At 31.7% G+C, this 21,730-nt stretch overlaps 1 protein-coding gene across 2 annotated transcripts in view; it reads left to right on the forward strand.

Moving 5' to 3' along the window:
- Positions 1 to 21,730, forward strand: part of LOC139521648 (neuropeptide receptor 15-like) — a 100,785-nt gene that overhangs the window by 23,136 nt on the left and 55,919 nt on the right. Inside the window, exons 1-2 of one of the 2 annotated variants that reach the window (XM_071315132.1) lie at positions 6,335 to 6,519; positions 6,967 to 7,459. In XM_071315132.1, the coding sequence (XP_071171233.1) occupies positions 6,984 to 7,459 (476 nt within the window). In that variant the 5' untranslated portion in view covers positions 6,335 to 6,519; positions 6,967 to 6,983. Of the gene's footprint in view, positions 1 to 6,334; positions 6,520 to 6,966; positions 7,460 to 21,730 lie in introns of those variants that run through there. The other variant, XM_071315133.1, reaches the window with a different exon arrangement.

Raw genomic sequence — 21,730 nt, forward strand, 5'->3', positions numbered from 1 at the left:
CATATATTTAAAAATTAGATATGAATTTCTAATTGAATAATAGTTTACGAAATGATAGCACGAAATGCCTCCCCTTTCGAAACACCTAGCTGTATTCGCTTGATTAAATGCCTTTTTGATTGTTTAAATTCCATGTTTGTCTGCGTGTATACTTGGACTCAAATCAGGATACAGACATTTCTATTCAGAAACGACAGAATAATACTTTTTAAAGTACTTCTAAAAAACATAAATGAGTTGAACAGCATCTTAATGAAATCAACCGTACGTATGTGATGTTATTTTCATCTTAAATCTATAATTGTGTTTAAACAGCGAAAAAAATATGAAAATGTCCATAATTTATATATAATAACTTTACGGACATAATTTTCACATTACATTAGGCCGACAAAAGATTAATGCAAAGAGAGGTATTACCGTTCACAAGGGATGACCGTATTTTTATGTGACTGCTCTTTAACTGTATTACCTTTTTGCACCAGGCCATATCACTCTTTCCATATTTAAATCGGTTAAAAGACAACATCAAAAATGTATTCTAACTTTCTTCTTTAATTTCCAACCAATAAAAACTTAGAAATGAATGAAAAGGGAAAAGAAAGAAAATAAGGAAAACACAATTTAGTTACATGTATAATAACTACGTTAAATTTGTATACATACATTTACATGCTGTACAGTAGAAACTCAGACAGCGTAAAACTTCTATTTATAAACTTTTTTACACTAACGCCGCCGTAACCAAATAGAAAAATGTAAATCTAACAAAAGAAGATGTGGTATTATTGCCAATGAGACAACTCTCTACAACTGACCAAAATGACACAGAAATTAACAACTATAGGTCATCGTACGGCCTTCGACAATGAGCGAAGCCCATACCGCAAACTCTATATATTTCAACAGCGAATCATGTTTTAATTTAGTATATCTGGCCCCGGCACCATAAAACTTTTTTTTCTGAGTAAAAAAATATTCTCAAAATTAATTATTTTACTCAGCTAAGAATGAGAACTTTTTTATCCGCCATAAAAAATATTCTCAACGTTGAGAATATTCTCAGCTGAGAATTTTTTTTCTTTGCCGAGAAAATTTTTCTCAGTGATTTAAGCGGTAAAATAGATGTTTGAAAACTAAAAAGTACACCAAACTTAGTTGAAGGCCGTACGGTGACCTATAGTTGTTAATGTCTGTGTCATTTTGGTCTTTTGTGGATAGTTGTCTCATTGGCAATCATACCACATCTTCCTTTTTATATTCGCTAAAACTCAGTTTTATCTCTTTAGCAATAATGTAAAACATAAAAATAATCTATGATAGATAAAATGACAAGTAGCATTTTGTAAGCATCGGTAAATGGAAAGTTTGTAAGCATCTGTTAATGAACAAAAAGTCACAGGATACTGTAAAAATTCAGATATAATTTACTTTTTATATTAATCTATGGCGTATGGCATGCCAAATAAACATTTATTATAAGGATCAATAACATTCATTATGTATTCAGACGTCACAAGAAGACACCATGTGACAATTTTTAGTCAATTATTTATTAAAGTGAAACAGATCTTCCAACAAACTGATATTGGTGTCTCGGGATGATACGACATATGATACGGATTTTGCCATGTATTATTCTCTATATATTGACCTCGGAAAGAAGTATATTGACGAAGTTCGAGGTCAATATACTTTTTCAGGTCGATATATCCTATATTGCATTGACCCCATACAAAGGCTATATTTTTTATATTAATAATTTCAGACCATATCTATATCAATATCGTCAATGTTGGAATTTTATAGATATCATATTGTCTCCTTGTGCTTTTTGATGTGCAATATGCTTTTTGCTATCCACCGTTTTCTCCCTACCTTCGAAAATATAGTTTAAAATGCGACTATCCATAAACTAATCAAATATGTTAAAATACAAAATGTATACGAATTAATGAAATATGTTTCTATACCCTGTTAATGTATACACACTAAATAAATAAATATTGACAGTATGCTAAGACGGGAAAGGGGGGGGGGGGGGTGTCAGTGACAAAAAACTACTGAGATCCTTAATTGTTTGGAACAAAGATATAGAGTTGTCGAAGTATAGTGAATCGATCAAAGTTCGAAATAGCTAAAATCCACATTAATTTATAGAGTAATATTTGTATGGTGATCGGTATTCATCGTTAAATGATGACTATCAGCATTGAATAAGCTTCCGACAAACAGAAGCTGTGGACTTTACAATGCTTTTTTGGTGTCTGAAATTTAGTCATGATTTCAGTCGTATTTCATTTTTGTCTTGCCTACACAAAGAGGAAAATAGTGAGACAAAAGTATAGTGTTTCCAGGGGCATCAGCTTAAAAAAGTTTATGCTTATATAAATGTTAAAAGATGTGATATAAGTGTAAATGAGACCACTCTCCATCCAACACCCACATGGGGAAAAGTAAAGCATTATAGGTCAACGCATGGGCTTCAACAATGAGTTTTGGCTCACATCGAACAACAAGCTACAAAGGGCCCCAAAAATGATTAGTTTTAGACCATTCAAAAATGAAAATCAACGGTCTAATCTTTATAAAAACGGGAAACAATTATGAACCACATTAACAAACAATTGTCATTGAACATTAGCTTCCTGACTATATACAAAGATGAAGAGAACAAATGACATAGAAATTAACAACTACAATAGGTCAATGTACTTCAATAAGCAGAGTCCATACCGCATAGTCGGCTATGAAAGGCATTTCATTGTGAAAGTTATGATGTAGTCCTAGCAGTTAAATAGGAGCCACATACGGTATGTTAGTAATATGTTATAATACAAGTGTACATCTCATTTCTAGGGAGATTTTTGTAACTCAAACCCCTCAATTATTGGATAGATTTTTGACATGGCTTATTAAAGTTTAAGATTATGTTAGTGAAATAATTTTTCAAACAAAGCTAAGACAATTATGTACTATTTTAAAAGTCATTTTTGTGATTATATGAGTCGATTTCTGTCTCTATATGAATGGAGTGTTTATGCTGTTTAGTATCTCATTCATTGAAATGTTTAACTATATGATCAAGCCGACTACAAATGATTGCTATTGTTTTATTAGATTTTCATTTTTTTATTTAATTATATACAGGAAATTTTCTCGAACGTTGCTTATTTGAAGATCAAATTAATGCATGTATCTTGAGATGAATTGCATTGGAACGTGAAAATTCAAGATTTTCAATTAAATTTCGTGTAATAGTTGACAACGAATAATCTATAAAAGAAAAGAAAAGAATTGCATAAAACAGTGCATTGTTATAAAATTCTATTTCCACAATCGTCTGACATCGGACTCTGACTTCTCTTGAACTGAATTTTAATGTGCGTATTGTTATATATGCGTTTACTTTTCTACATTGGCTTGAGGTATAGGGGGAGGGTTGAGGTATCATAAACATGTTTAACCCCGCCGCAATTTTGCACCTGTCCTAAGTCAGGAGCCTCTGGCCTTTGTTAGTCTTGTATGATTTTTAATTTTAGTTTCTTGTGTATAATTCGGAGTTTAGTATGACGTCCATTATCACTGTACTAGTATACATATTTTTTAAGGGGCCAGCTGAAGGACACCTACGGGTGCGGGAATTTCTCGCTACATTGAAGACCCATTGGTGGCCTTCGGCTGTTGTTTGCTCTATGGTGGGGTTGTTGTCGCTTTGACACATTCCCCATTACACAGTTTCTGTCGAATTTTTTTCCCGTGATTTTTTTTAAATTTTTGAATTAGACGGTTAGTTTTTCTCGTTTATACCCTAGTCCCACTAGGCCACGATCGCACTACGATCTGTGAAAAAAATGCAAATTTTGATGATCGTAGTGCGATCGTGTAGATCGCAGTAAGATCGTATCACGGTCGTGGTGAGGTCTTCAAGATCGTGAAGAGCGTGGCCAACTTTGAACATGTTCAAAACAATCGTGGTGCGGTCGTGGCGAAATCAGGTCGTAGTAGAAGCGTAGTGAGAGCGCACTTAGATCGTAGTAAGATCGCAAAAGTCGCTGTACAATCGTAGCGAGAGCGTAGCGAAAGCGTGATTCTATTCGGAGAGACTGCGCTACGATCGCACAACGACGTTATCACGACCTCACTACGACCATCACGTTCTCACTGCGACCCAACTACGCTTCCACTACGACTATACCACGCTGTTCACGACCATTGTACGATTCTAGCACGCCCTTATCGTCCCCATCACGCTCTTCTTACGACCTGACTACGTTCAGACTACGACCATCATTCTCATTGTTATTTTCACATAAAATATATAAAAAGCTCCCTAGATTTTGTTTGTTTTAATGAAACTATCCATTTGCTCTAACGGCTCAACCATGCTTCTCGTTTTTATATAGATTAGACCGTTGGTTTTCCCGTTTAAATGGTTTAACACTAGTAATATTTTGGGTCTTTTTTAACATGCTGATTGATGTGAGCCAAGGCTCCGTGTTGAAGTCCGTACCTTGGCCTATAATGGTTTACTTTTATAAATTGTTACTTGGATGGAGAGTTGTCTCATTGGCACTCATACCATATCTTCCTACATATATTGATACATCTATGTCATCTCTGCTATCGTTCACTAAAATATCGTCATTGAGCTTTATAGACTGCAATCTAATTAAAAACCGATCTCTCATCGCTCCCGTTTTCTGATATGTCGCGTGGGAGATCTAACGAAACCCGCTTTGAGGTCACATGTGAGTGAACTGGAAGTTATGAATTTATAATGATATGCAAATGAGTTGACGACCTATTAATAAGCCAATCAAAAAAGTTTATGAATTATTTTGACTGACGATTTCGTCGTAAATAAAATGAGTTACATCCCTTTGCCTTACGATAAACTTTCAAGATCGTGGAAGACTCAATTTCATTGGTCGAAAAAGACACACCTACAAGGTCACTCACATGTGACCTCAAAGCGGGTTTCGTTAGATCTCCCACGCGACATATCAGAAACAGGAGCGATGAGAGATCGGTTTTTAATTAGATTGTATAGACTGGAGCAATAGGTTGTAATTTAGGTTGGATTGGTCGGTCCAATATCTCTGCTTGATCAGGATTCGTTACTTTGCTCCCTCTGCCTCTACACCAACTCCTACCTCCATGCCCACGTGTTCTGGTAGATTTTGTTGGCATGACTGTATTGTTTCCGATAAATAGAAGGAATTGAACTGTATTGATATGGAACACGATGTTGACGTTTTTGCTGAGAACGTAGTAAGATCGCGCTATGAACGTAGTATAATCGTGGTAAGAACGTGTTATAATCGCAGTGAGGTCGCAGAATAAGCGCGGTGAGAACGTGGTATAATCGTAGCGGGATCTTTGTAGAAGCGTAGAGAGGACGTAGTAGCATCGTGAAAGCAACGAAAATTTACATTTTCATGCCGCTCATACTGCGACCTCACCACGATCTAAATTTATTTTAGATCGCGATGAGCGTGGTGCGATCGTGGTCTAGTGGGATGGGGCTTTATATAGTAAATACATTTTTCATATCTTGGTCTTTCATATCTGACTATACGGTATGTGATTTCAATAGTCTCATTTTTTGAATGATTACCAGTGGCCTATAATTCTATATCATAGCTAACTATAAAACATAGATTTAATACACCGTTTTCTATATAAGGAGGTGTATGTACCAAGTCAGAAAACAGTTGTTTTCCAGTCGTTTGATGTGTTTCAGCTTTTGATTTTGCCATTTGGTAAAATAACAACTTTACGTTTTGAATATTCTTTGGAGTTCCGAATCTTTTTTATTTTAGCTCTCGTGGATATTTTTTTATTGGCAATCATAACACATCTCCTCATTTATGTTATAAAAGCATCACAAAGAACTAAAATTTTGAGTAACAAATATCTGCGCTAATACATGCTCCTACTTTCACTCTTCGTGTACGATATTTATTTTCTTTTCAGATACCACCGCTTACCAGATGAACATAGATATGATAGTATAATCAATATTTTAAACAATTATGATTTAAGCTATCAATCAAATGTTGATGAAGATAAGAACAATGTTTATAAAGGATTTAGATACTTGCATTAGTCTTAAGATGACTTGAAATCAATTCATTGATCAACCTAAGAAAAGTATTACTGGCATTTTAATGTCATACTCGCAGTGTCAGATTTGCTATAATACTTCCACAATCTGTTACGTGTGACTGTTAAGTATGGTCGACCGCCAATCAAATTAACTTATAGTATAACTATTCAACACTTTTACGCTGGGCAAACACTCGGCATCTGCGCTTTATTTGTATAATATATTTTATAAATATATGTTTGCAAAGTTTGTTGAGATTTTTTTACAATAGTCAAGAGCGGATTAAAATTTTTACCTTCAGAATTATTGACAATTCGGAGCATCTGCCGGCTGTAATACGTGATAATGTTGTCTATTACGATTATTGATATAGATAATAAGGACATATTTGCTTAGTGTCTCATTGAGTATGTTTCAATTCATTTTTTAATTACTTCTTAAATTGTTTTTTTATCGATTTATATAGAAATTCAAATATCTTAAGATATGACTATAGTATCGTGTTTGCTTTATGTTGAAAGAACTATATTGGAATTTTTTTTTTGAATTTTTATTTGTTAATTTGTTAATATTTCCGTAGATTTTTGTGCCGAACAGATGCAATTGATCAATGTAAAACTGTGAAGGTCTCTGTTATTAACAATTGTTTATTTGGAAAACTTTTACTTTTATTGTAAACTGTTTATCTTAGCCTAGAGAAAATTACTGGGAAGTTAATTTGGACTGATCGAGTTTATAAAAGCAATAATTTCTATAAACAAACGATAACCGGAACTCGCAGATACAAATATAATTCGATTAACATCGCTGTCTTACAAAATCTCCTCATTTCTATTGACGATTGCTTTTTACAGATGCAGTTTACAACAAGATGGCTTGGCAAGGAGACAACAACTCGACACTATTGTTACCGTTCAATGTCAATGTTCCCAATTCTGATCATTTTCACGGAAATAGTTCGTGTTCAAAACCGTCCGGAAACTGTTCTGCTGCGTCAACAATGAATGGGACATCACTAAACATGGGCGAGCCAGCCACAACAGAGACACTTATTGGTCTTTCTGTCCTATTTTGCCAGATCGGACTTGTTGGAATTTTCGGCAATGTTCTAGTTATCTGTGTTATACTGTTAGATAGAAAGATGCGACAATCAGTGACAAATATTTTCATTATGAACCTTGCGATTGCCGATCTTCTTATCATGTTGTTTGGTATCCCGGAAATCGTACAATTCAGGCTGAACCGTGGCTGGCTTTTAGGGAGAGTTTTGTGTAAAATTAACAGATATATCCTGGTTGTGTCATTATATTGTTCAGTTTTATCGCTGGTTTCTGTGTGCGTAGAAAGGTAAGTGTGTAAACCATAAAACTTTACCTTTACTTTTTCTTATGTATATTGATTTATTATTTGATGTTTAACGCCACTTTCAACATTCTTATTCAAATATGTATCTTCTAATACATGTAAGTGTAAGGACTTCATTTTAAAAGTCTTTATACCAAGACAAAATAACCCAAGATTTAAAAAAGGGAGAACCAAAACTAAATTCTTTTGTTTTTTACTATTTATTTCATATACGAAAACCGTTGGAATATTTTATATCTATATCTAAACTAAATGTAACTTTCAAATATTAGATTTGCTACCTTAGGGTTCTAGTTTCACTGCAAAATTTATGACGAACGCTTTTCGAGTTTTTGGAATGTTTTCTTGGTCTTATCTTCATATAGTATTGTGTTTCTAATTATCGTTTCACAACATTTGTTTATCATACATTTGTCTCTTACAAATGTATAAAAAAAATCGTGTGTCTTTTACATTACATTTAACTTAGTTTCGATCTTCTTAAATATCATCGTCATATTATTTACAATAAACTGCACTACTATTCAACCATCATCGTATTTAAATCTAAACTGTGTAAAAAATCAAAATTACTTTTACATAAGTGGGGATATTGAATGATATTATTTTATATGGCAAACCGTCTATGGTTATTTCTGGAAACAAAATGTGGTATTTTGCTTTTTTTCAAATAGACACTACTCGGAACTTGAAATGTATAGTTAACTTCGCGCATTAAATTGAGTGTAAGATATGTAAAGACCAGTGGAAGTGTGCTAAAAGAATTTTTTAAATATAATTATCATTTTTTAAACTGATCATCTAGTGCTAAAACACATGAAGAGATCATTTATATTGTGGTTTGTGTTTCAAATTACCTTAATATTAAATTTACCAATGGTAACTTACAAACTAAACGGTATTAGAAATGGACCAATATGTTTCTTTGGTTCAAACTTATAAAGTTTTGAAAGGTCAAAAGTTATTTTTGCTCGAATTTTCAAAGACGTCTTAGATTTCCATGAACGTAATATTTTCGTTCCTGATTTTTTTTTTATAAAATCATATTATAAACCAATTATTTATGCAATTACAATGTAAGTACATGCACCCCCCCCCCCCCCCCCCCCCCCCCGAAAGTATTCTTTTAATTTATTTTTTTTGTACCGATTTTGCCTTCGTATTGCACGATTGTTTTATTTCAATAATTTCCGTTGCTGTATAAAATTGACCATGATATCGACCGATATAGAGGCGTATTAGGACTGCACGATTACATGTCCCTACCAGGCAAACTTTTAACACTTTAAGCTTGGTTTCAGCAATTGTTTGGTACGGTGTTGTTTATGATAATTTTGCTTTTAAGTCTTTTTCTTTTTTGTAATGAAATTTTATAATAAGGGTATAAACGCTAGTTTTAAACCTATTTTTCCTAGCGTTCTATTATGTTCCGCTCATGTATGTAATATTTGCCACTGAACGTTAAGCAACCAACAATTAATCATTTGATGTACCTTTTGTACTTCCATTGTAGGAGATTTACATGGGGAGTTTGAGATAAAAAAAAAAATCGCCACAGATTCACGTGCCTACCCGTTGTTGGGCATCCAATTTCTTAAATAGTAAACGCTCTCAATTCAGTCATTACCAACAAAATAATCTAGATTCGCACCGATTTAGATTCAATCATCTTGTGTATACTCTTGGACGTACGGTGACCGGTTCAGTTGTCTTTTTGTTTTTATTGTCGCTTGGTTGCTGTTTCATTGACGTATATATACACCATAACTTATTGTATTCAAATTTAAGAAAACTTAACTAACGGAGCTACCATTTGGTTTTTATGGGGGGAGGGGGGAGGGGCTAGGATGTAATTTGAAAAAAATAGGCAGGACAGGAGTTTTGAGTAAAAAAAAAAGGCAGGATGAGACACTTGCAAAAAAAAAGTCAGGACGACAATTTAGGTAAAAAAATAAGTCGGGATAAACTAAAAAAAAAAAGGCAGGACCGAACAGAGTGAAAAATAAAAAGGCAGGACAGAGATTACAGCTAATTGTTGACATCCATAACTTCTTGTTATCATATTTAAGAAAGATTAATTGTTATCGATATACATCGTATTATTGACTTTTTATATCTTTGTTTCATCGTTTCGGACATCTTTAGAAACTATCATCATAATACCTTCCTTATTTACTACTGTTTCTCAAGTCATATTCTCAGTGAGAGATAGTTTTCTTGACCAAGTGGTTAGTGCATTCACAATGATTCTTGATCATGATATATCGACCTAAGTCAGATCAAATAGATTCTATAATGTCCAGCAGTGCTACTACCTGTGGCAAACAATATTATATGGAATATTAGGTATCGAGAAGGGCGTTTATTGAGACAAGACATAATCAAATGATCAATAGTCATTAAGCGTATTTTTATTGTTCGGTTAATTCATTTGTTTGATGTTATCGGTAGTTTTACATTAAAAAATGTATTCCAACAACTTGTGATCTGTTTCCAATCTATAACTTATTATTAAAATAAATGCCGATTCATAGTTTTATATACTGTATTGACAATCTTTACATTTTTTTTTATAATGAAAGGTTCTATTACAGTGTAGGCAATGAATTATTCTGAGTTTTACAATTATGGGTTTCGCTGTTACAAAAATATGTACCAAAGTATGGTACATGCAACTTAATTTTTGAAATCATATTTCTGATCATTTGCCTAGCTTAATTTAAGTATTACGCAATATTAAAAGTATACGATGTCAGGTTTTTCTAAAGACAATTTCTTTTACATTTTATGATAATTTCGTACGTATGATGCTCTTGTGTAGATTTACAAGTGTCATACACGCCTAAGCCTAAGCATAATAATGCAACTTAGGAAAGTTCGAAGTTGTTTATGAGTAAAGGAAAACTAAAACGATAATCAAATTCATCTGTAGTTAACTTTGGAACCTCAGTTTTTTTTTTGTTTTTTTTTTTTTTAAATGGGGTTTTTAAGAAAATGATGTTTTGTAGACGAAACGTGCGTCTTGTATATATTTAACATTCTACTGAAAACAGTTTATAATTTCGTGTGTCCGAAGTGCATTTCTGGATTTACCTTTACAGGAATGCTAACATCTTAACATTTGACAGCCAGATGTTAATATGTGCACAAACTGTTGAACTAAATGACCAACTGAAAAATAAAAAGAATTGGAAAATTCATTTACGTTCAAACTAAGGGAATTGAAACATTAGTTTATGAATTTCTTAATTTATCTACGAGGATTTTTTTTTAAAATATGTTAGTAAACATTTCTAAACAGAAGCATTGTCTTCTGGGCTAATATCATCCCCGGGGACTAACAGTCTACCAATTGTGGCATGACTAGTAAATGAACATATCTCTTCATCAAGAGGTATATTCGGTAAGGGCCCAAGTAGGCCCAGATAATTAAGTTAAACATTTCAAGTTAAAAAAAGATTAAAGTTGATGAAAATACAGGCGAGAAAGTCAAATAGAAATATTCTTGTCAAAGTTTTGTTATATAATGAATTAGTGAAAATGAATTTGGATTTCCTCATGTCATCTTTCGGATATTTTTAAGCATCAGCTGATATTTGTTAATTATTAAGTTCCTTTCAACCTCGTCGCAATTTTTCTATGGCCTATACACAAATTATCAATCTGAACCCCACCAACAGTAATTACATGTATTTATCATACCTCAGTTATTATTTTCTCTATAAAATAAGTACACAATATTTTGACTATTTTTTCAAATTGCAAGCATTGAACCGGTCATTTATTATATCGAAAAAACAATAGACAATAAATGGCAGTGATAAATCAACTATCGTAAAATAGAAGGCAGAAACCCATCCTTCATATTCTCAACATTAGCCAATCCCGTAGCTGCATTTGAAATTCCGCGAAATATTATGACGCTTGCGGTGAAATATTTTCAGCGAGGTCCAATAGTTGGACTATTGACCGGTCCAATAGTTTAACGTTTGCAATTTGAAAAAGAGTTAAAATATTGCGTACTTATTTTATATAGAAAATGATAATTGAGGTATAATAATTCATATTATTGCTTTAACTGTTATACTAGTATAGTATACTTCCAGCTTTAACCTGTAATGTGAATACTCAAAAGAAACCAGCCAAACGTTACATCCAACCGGTCCAGGAAACCAATTTATATGGACAAAATCATTTGTATTAAAGATAAATGTGATATCACGAACGTTTCATTTGTCTCGATCATAGCAATTTCCTTGTGATATCAGGAATCTATAAGAAATCCATTTATAACTTAACCTTTTTATCAAAATATGCGAGCATAATGCGGTAATATTTCTACAGTATAATTTAACGGTTTGTTTCCTTTTATCAATATCCGGGTAACATCGTTATCAAAACTAAATTACTGCTTATTTTGTTTTTGAGACCGTCATTATTTTGTTGAGGTATTATTAGATACTAGATTATACCATCAAAATTGTCTGCAGTAAATTTAATTGAAAAAGTGCGTCTCGTTTTGTGATCTGAAACAGAACTTATTAATTAATGTTATATAATAGATCTATATGAATATGGCAAAGGTATTGTATATTTCTATTTCGTGAGTGAAACAGAATCTTGACATGAGCTGAATTTCTCTTTCAGTCATTAGGACTGGATTGAAAATACTGATTTGATTTACTCGTAGTTTAAAAGAAAAATAATGATAAAAGAGGGACGAAAGATACCAAAGGGACAGTCAAACTCATAAATCTAAAATAAACTGACAACGCCATGGCTAAAAATGAAAAAGACAAACAGATAACAGTAATGCATAATGCACATGATCTAGCTCAAAATAGTAAAATCTTCTTTCCTTTTTATTAAAAAACCTAGGTAATATTATGAATAACTGAATGTGATAGTATTGTCTTGTCACTTCGGTAGACTAAAGCAATTCATCAGGCCATAATGACGTCATGAAGTTTTGTAATTTGAAGTTCTTCTCCGGAAATGTTGATTATATAACCATACATTTTGTCTCAACTGTAAGAGGAGCAACATCTTTATCGCAAACACTACCATTATATCCGAATGAATTTCGTTGGAAACTAAATACTTCTTGACAAGTTGCCGTTCCAATATAATAAAATAGTAATATAAAAATCTTTTTTCAAAGAACCGTTTAACTTTATTAGATTGTATTTATTTTTTCCTCTCAAAGTAATATGTTTTATGTCGATATATGTTGGGCTTAATAAATTTCATTTTCGTACATTCTGCTGTTTTCATTTTTACGATAAGATGTTTTGTTTTCGATGAATGCACTTGTAAGGTTGTCTGTTGAAAAATCATTAAACCTTTTTTTACAAAAATGCATGAATTGAATTTGACATGAAACTTTTACTAAACTAATCTAATTTAAAATACATTTTAAAGTTTATTCACTAGTTTCATAATTAATAGTTAAAATTTCTATAATAGAAAAAATACCCAATTGTCTTTCTAATTCATGCAAATGTTTAAAAACTATGTTCACAATGTATCCATCCCCTTAACTGCTACATCACATCTACATATAATGATTTAGGTAAATGTTGTCGCTAGTAAATCATCATTTGTATATTGTAGAGAAAAGTTGATATCAAAAATTATATAATTTTAAGTTTTGCTTAATTTCAAAAATTTTTACTTATTATTATTCATTTTCTACAATACATAATAATAGTGTAGAAAATAAAATCACAAAAATACTGAACTCCGAGGACAGTTCAAAACGGAAAGTCCATGAATAAAAGATAAAATAAAAAACTAGAACACACCAAATGAACGAACAACAACTGTCATCTTCCTGACTTGGTACATGCATTTTTAAGTAGAAAATGGTGAATCAAACCTGATTTAATAGATAGCTTTACCTCTCACTTGTATGACAGTCGTATAGATTAGGGTTATACGTATCCTTTTTGTGTTTTAAAACTTCTGAAGTCCATCTTTTGCCATCTATATAGCGAATCACGTTTCAAAACATAAAGCTGTTGTATATATTTGTATTTGTTATGACAAATGACCTTTTAACATTAATTAACGTTTGTGCATATCATGTTTAACCCTGAACATTTATGTCTAAGAGGAAATAAGTAGGTCATAACAAATCTGACCAATAATTTGACAGCAATAAGCTAAAAAAAAAGCATCATTAAGTTATTAGAGACAGGAGTGCTACATTTGCTCGCATAACCATTCAAACATTTGCTCTTAAAATCATTTCTTTGCGCGCAGATTTTATTACATTCGCGTGCATGCATATTACGGATGAAACAGGAAAAGTACTTAAAGACCAAATAGAAGCAAACACGTATTAAATCAAGAAATGCAATTCAATAAAGGCGACAGCACTATACCGCTGTTCAAAATGTCACTTAAACATTACAATATGGAGACGCCCATAGAGTAAACAGCATTTATGCATACATAATTTGATACAGTGTTTAGCTTAGAATAATAAATGTCTATAAAAAAATAAATAACGTGAGATGTGAAGAAAGAAAACGAAAAAAAAACAACCATTCCTAGATAAAAAAAAAAACCAATTGCATCATATGACAAGTCTTAAACAATAGACAAGTGTCAGAACAATATGCCAATCTCTCTATCCCCCGAGTCTAAACAAGTTGTGAATAGGTTTACCATATACTATAAAAGTTAAGCGATCAACACCAAACGCTTCAAAAGACAACACATTAAGTTGTAAATAAGATTTACTGTGTGGGATGGGAAAAAGTCGTCACTCAACAACATTGAATATGTCATCTGTAATAAAATTTCTTACGTTTACGTACATCTGGTATCTTTGGTATTATCTATTATGATGTCAACACAGAAATATAATAATTTGCTAATTATGTTAAATGTTCATTGCAGGAACTAATTTAGTTTCAAGACAAAACGTACACAAAGGCTTTTTTTTAAATAGTTCAACAAGCTATTCAAATGTTATAGTATACTATTATATGTGTTGGGGAATTCTAAAGTACCCTACATGACAACAGTTTCGCTTTGTAATTACTATTTGACGAGCTACTGATTTATATAATTGAAATTATTAAGATTAATGAAACAGTTATAATTCTCAACAGTGATTTCTGATGTTTCCACAAGGAATAAAACATCCTATTAGATTGCAAATGTCTACAGCATTACCAGATTAAACACAAAAACATCACGATGAATATTTTATTTATATCTTTGACTTTAAATGCTAATGGATGCAATATTTTCACTTTGATCGAGACAGCATTGTTTATCTTCGCCCATGCCTTGCATTATCTAATAACAACAAAAAATTATGTGATGAAAGTTCTTGTTTTGAAGTGGGATTGACATCATGTTCCATTGTATTTAGTTTTTCATTAATATTGATTATAAAAACAATGTGATTTACTGCATGTGTCAATGAGTACAGTGTTATGCCGGGTACTTTCAACGGGCCGAAAAATTATGAAAATTAAATTTTCAGAATATAGTTAATATTAGTTTGCAGGCTCAAACTTTGTTCAATTTTCATCAATTGAAAATGAAAATCAAATTCTCATGATAATACACATTTTGCTGTTTCTTGATTTGCTTCAGTAGTGTTTTCTTCTATCGTAATGATGCATTGCAAAATGTAAAATAAAAAATACCGAACTCCAAGGATATTTCTAAACGGCAAGTCCGTGATAAAATGCTTAACCGCATCAAACGAACAGAAAACAACTGTCATATTCCTGACTTGGTAAAGTGATTATCGTATTTAGTAAATGGTGGAGAAAACCTGGTTTTATAGCTAGCTAAACCTCTCAATTGTATGACAGTAGCATTAACTTTCATTATATGTTCAACATTTGTGAACAAAACAAACAGACATAATAAGAAAATTGTCAAAGATATGGTTACATCAATTGATATATAACCATTGCTTTAGCACATAAAGAAATTATTATATTTGTGTGCCGCGTCTCATCAAATAAAAAGTGAAAAGTATTTTATTGAAGCATATGGTCGTTGTTGGCTTGGTTACTTATAATATGTAAGTGAAATTATCTTGTTCCGTTGTGGGAGTTATATTCCCAATAACACCGATACAAGACGCAGGTCGTTTGTATAGTGAATTGATATTTTGCTATTGTTTGCCCAATAACATTTGAAACCTCTCCAAATTACTGATTCTAACTTATCAAAGCGGTCACTTTTCAGTATTCTATGAAAAAAGAATATTGGTTACCATTGAGTGTTTACAGTTAACTTATATGACCACATGTCTTACTTGATAGATGCATATTTATAAACCGACTCACGCCCATAGTTATATATACAGACTTTAAAAAAAATTGTACGATTGTTTTTTATTAACTAACTTTCACTTAATTCATAATATCTAAAATAGATTTCCGCTCGAATAAAAAGTGCTGACAATAAATTATTACGTTATTTTAAGTTTTTCACTCAATTTTCAGTCTTATACATTGCGGTAAATTCAGCAGTATTCACTTATTTTTTTTTGCAGTCAGTTAATTAAGATCTGTTCAGACTATGTTCAGACTATATCCAGACTGGTCAATCGTTGTTATATACCTGAGTGTAGAGATCAATATATGAATATGAATTATCCGAAAAGCAAATGTATTGGATTGACCGAATGCCTGAATAGTTTTTAATTTAAATCGAAAAAATGAGCGTTTCACACTAACATTCCTTTAAAAGTTAGGGTTGAATTTGCCTCACATGTATTTTCGCAATTAAATAATCATCCTATTTTAGAAACGTTCACAAGATGTGAAAGGGAGCAAACATACGATATGGGCATACTTTTTAGCACATTCTCGGTAGAATTATATTATGGTTACATTTTCAGCCTAACTACAATGATAAAGTTTCTATGTTGTGTCGTGTGTACTATTGTTTGTCTGTTTGTATTTTTTCATTTTTAGCCATGGCGTTGTCAGTTTATTTTTTTTTTGCATTTGACAAATCATCATAATTCGTATTAATCTATCATAATATAGTCGTTTATGGAATAAGTTGAATAGAAAGTGTTGTTAAACTTCTTAACAAATTGATTTAATTAAGTGATGAAATGGAAACTTCTTTAAACTATTATTTTATTATTCTTTACTTAATGTAGAATAATGAATAATAAGCTATTTTATTCATCATTATTGAATGTTAAAACCGAAACACGAATAATGGACGTACTTCAGCAGGGTAACATAGATAAACTAACTTTTTGGACGTTCACTATAAGGCATTTCCACTCGCTCAAAGCGAACATAATGAAATGGAAGTGTTTATTGGTTTAATTGTCGCTTTCCTTTATTTAAATTTAAAATGTAAGTAACATGTGTTTTGTAAATCAAACATAACTGAATCATATATAAAAATAATCTATAAGTTCCTTTTTGTTTATGTAATCAAAGTTTTGTTTATGTCCCTTGAGAAAATTAGCTTAAGCAAGCGATTTTAACCTCTTTAAAAAGATATTAATTTATTTTATTTGTTTGTGTAGATTAATTGTATAGAATTGATCATGATCAAAGGGAACGTCCGGAACCTCACAAGAACATTTTATAGATTCTCAGAACACTCCTAAAATTACCAAAACCAACAGTTTTAACACGCCTTTTTCAAACATTTTCGTAACGTATAAGACTAAATGCATCCCAATCGTCTATATAGAACAAAAGAGTGTGCTGAATGTTGAAATAAACATTTTTTAAATTCTTATAACGACCTGTACCAACTTAGGAAAATGGCAGTTGTTTTCTTATAGTTATTTTCAATGTTTGTTGCATTGCAGTTTATTTTTTGTTGCACTTCAGTGTTTCTGTTGTTTCGTTGTTTTCCTCGGTTTTAGTTTGTAACCCTGATTTGTTTTCTCTCAATCGAGCTATGACTTTTGAACAGTGGTATACTACTGTTGCTTTTATTTTAGTTAGATTGCTAGTTAGAGTTATACATACTATAAAGGAAACGGTAACACTAGATATAAGCATACTGTAACATGCAGATGTTACCATGGAACTCTGGAACCTTCAACATTTCTAAAAAATAAAATAAAAAATATGATCAACCGTTTTAGAAATATCTGAACTCGTCTATGTATATGCTTGAGTTATGAACATACATCACAGTTGATCTGCCAGTTAAGGATATATTTATTCGATCCTATTCCAATGAAAGACAGAACTGTTCGGTTTATTGGTTGTATAACGTTCAATGGCAGGCAAATGTTTCATGTATATTCAAGACGGGACAAAATGACATCAAAACAGTTGATAGGTATTGGATGGTAGGTTGACCGAGATTGATAACATACTTCTTTCACAAGTAAAGAGCATAGCAAACATTCAACCTTCTTCATTCCGACAGGGGAAAGCCCCATGGACACCTCATTTTTGCATGGATTTTAACTTCGACCGATACAAGTTCACGGAAGACCGTGTGTTAAAACCTAATACAACCCGTGGGTTGTAAATACAAAGCAACTGTACGTGGTGAACGTCAATCGGGCAACAAGCGAACGACACAAAAAAAGGATATCTAAGGGTCACGATATGGACAAAACATTTTAAAGTTAACAGAAGTAATATAGGAATCTATGACAAGAGTACATAAGTATTTCACCATCGTAATACAAGTACATGACATTTCTGAAAACGAGACATATAACAATTACAAATATGTTTGCCATTTGATCTGTACTGTACTGTTATGATGATTTTAATAATTGATAATGAGATTGTTACGAGAATGACCATCATCATTTGTTCAAATGATAATTCCAGATTTTCGTCTTGATTTCAGAAAATGGGGGAAAAAAAGATCTATCAAATGTTTTTCTCTAACAAAGCATTACAAAACATTGGTTTTGTTCAGATATAAATACTAATAAATTCAAATTACTTAAATTTGTTTCATTATCATTTGCATTTAAATTGGGACACAATCTTAAGCAATACGACATTTCTTGTCACAAGATGGCTTTGCAAAAATGAAGATTTATTTCAATTTTTAAACTATTGCTCATATCAATCATTGGGGAAAAACTCTACAAGAAATGACATCGGGAACATTTTGTAGCTATGATTACGTGTTTATGATGAGTTTATTTATCCAAGTGTCGTGAAAACATCAAAGTAATCCGATTGTGTCATCGTAATGTTTAAGAAAATATAAAATTGATTGAATATTAAAAGATTTTGAACTGCTTTTCTCTATGATAAAAAGTGCAAAAACTTGATGATTTAATACCATCTCCTTTATTTTCAGACTAGATTTGCATTTTTTGCTTTAGATACTCCAAAATATATATATTTCGAAAAGAAAACTTTATTGTTTTTCCTTGTTATACGGTCGTTATTTACCAAAAACAACAATTGAAGTTTTTGAAATGTAAAAATAAAACCTCAGAGACGAAATATTGAATTGTCGTTTTGCATTTGTCACCACAAGTTGGTTGGACGTCACAGATGCCAATGATTATGTTCTGAGTCACCAGTCTGTCCTTTTCCCACCATTGTGACTTGTTACCGGATTTGTGCATATGTGATACAAGAACGGCTTACCCTTCAGACCTCATGATTTTGATTTTGATCATCCCCGGATGTTGACAGGGTTCGTGCTGCTTCAGGCTATACATTTCTATTAAGTGTTTTGTGGATTTATTCGTCTTTTCGTAGTTTTTCGTTTGTTTGACCATTGGGTTGTTAGTTTTGGTTTTGTTCTCCGCAAAAGGTAAAACAATCTCAAAATCACTGAAAATGCTTACGGAGTAACAGAGAACACATTCCTTAACCGCCTAATAAGAGAGTGATATATACATGTGTACTATGTAATACTGATAATAGAAAACCGTTCAAAATTGCTGAGACATATGTTATTAGCCATACGTGACATATTAACTGTTAATTTAGCCAGATCTAAAGCGGGGAAAAAAAAACTGTTACAGACCTAATCAATGTCATATACGAAAAGGAATAGGATAAAAAGTAAACAGAAACATCTAAAGAGAAAGAAATTCACCTGCATTTTTTGCTCTATTTGTCGTTTTTATGTAAAGGTTGGTATCCATGATTTATTTATGAGCTTAAGTAAGACATCGTCTGTAAATCCTCCGGAAATGAAAGGCAAAAATAACATAGTCTTTGAAACCTACGGAATGTATGTTGAGCGGTATAATGTTATAAAAGGTATAAGATGCTCGATCAGGGAAGAAATACAAGTCATTTTTGTGTGTCTCTTATATAATTAGTCTGGAAGTGTAGAATCGAAATCTTCTAATTGATCACACGTCTTCAAGTAAATTTGATTCTGTCTGGAGTTAGCATGTAACTCTACCCCATACATAATGATCAGTAAATTACAATATTGATGACTAAGCTATTTCAAGACAATACTATAAAAGGGACATATCACTAATTCAACCAATAACGTTTAAATATTGCACACGTTAACACTAAAGTACAATACTTTTTTTATGTTTTTTATGCCTAAAATTCAAAATGAGGCAACTTTTTTATGAAATCGCATAAAAGATAGATGCAATATTTTTCAATGTTCTTATACAGTTTAAACAGGCATATTTGTTAGCGTAGTTTTACCGAAATATGTGACATAAATAAAGGCAACAATAGTAAACCGCTGTTTAAAAGTCATGAATCGATTGAGAAAACAAATCCGAATTATATAAAACTATTAACTGTAACTTGACCTATTTTGCCTCTGGTAATGGTCTAATCTGTAATCATATTACATCTCCCTTTTTGTATTAGTGTGTGTAAATCATTACCAGTTATGTAGGTATGATGTTTGGATATAATTACGAAATGCAGGGTAGCAACGAACTATGCTGCTTTCGAATTGTGACTTTTTTCTTAAAACGTTTACCTTTTTTCTCGATATGCTGTTTATACCGTTTATTTATAGTATAAAAATGACGGGAAAAGTTGTTTTCGTGCCTCTCATTTAAACTGATTTGCTGTTTTCGCTTATCGTTACACTACCACATCGAGGCAGAGCTTTAGGTAAAATGGCTACCTATATATTCCTTTATCACTACTTTATATATTTAAACTCTCTACTACTCTCCATCAACAGTGTGATAGTTTCGGATTACTGTTGCTTGGTTCCGTATGTCTGATAGTTTCGGATTACTGTTGCTCGGTTCCGTATGGCTTTTTTTTCAGAGATAAACAGAAGCTGTATCAATTAAATTTGGCTTTTTCATATTGCAGAATATAGGTTTAAACACAAAAGTCCATTGATTCACTTGAAAGACATATCAGAAATTGTGTGCCAGTTATGTTTAATTATATGAAAAACTAAAACTTTTGTTATTGAGGATTTTTTACAGACATAAAAAGAGTTGATTTTTTAAGTACATGTATGCATTCAAATTATATCGTCATTAATGTAACTACAATGATTTTATTTTGTTTTTTTACCACATTAACTTTTCACAAAAGACTTTTATTTTCAAACATTTACCAAGATGAAATAAATATGAAAAGGCTCTTTTAAACAAAAGAATGAAAAGACTTTAAATTTTCTGTTTCATAAAAGATCTATCGGTTCAATGTTATTATTTAAAGAAAACATTTTCTTTTTTCTTTCGGTGAATAGGCATTGATCAATGTTGTTTTTAATTTTATATATATAATAATAATTATAAGTGAAAGTAAATTTTGGTTTGATGTTTAATACAATATCAGTAAAAAAATAAAAAATATCTATAATATATAACTTGTATATTAACAAGAACAGCAGCAAAATAAAAAATTAAAATGACAACTCAATTACCAATGTCTTGCTATGTGTTGTAGATAACATTTACATTTTGCATAAATTAATCTGCAGTAAGTGATTACAATGCGTGTACCTGTATGTCATATTCTAGGGCGTATATGGTATGATTTCAAAATTATCTGGTTTCTATTGCAGCAGAATGTTTAACTTATTTTTCGTACGGGCCTTCATACAATTTCGTTTTTATTATAATGTTTTGTTTTTTCGTCATACTTCGTTGGTCTTATGCATGTTTCTACACTAATTGAAATGAAAGTTAACTTTACATACCGTTGATTAATTATTATGCGTGTCTTAAAAACTATGCTTGGATTTATTATAATTCGTGGATTTATTATGATTCGTGGATCTATTATAATGCGTATATTTAGTATATTTTGTGGGTTTAGTAATTACTGGTCGACCACGGGTTAAAATTGTCAGAGA

The sequence above is a fragment of the Mytilus edulis genome, chromosome 4 (assembly GCF_963676685.1).
Source record: "Mytilus edulis chromosome 4, xbMytEdul2.2, whole genome shotgun sequence".
In the NCBI taxonomy this organism is placed as follows: Eukaryota; Metazoa; Mollusca; class Bivalvia; order Mytilida; family Mytilidae; genus Mytilus; species Mytilus edulis.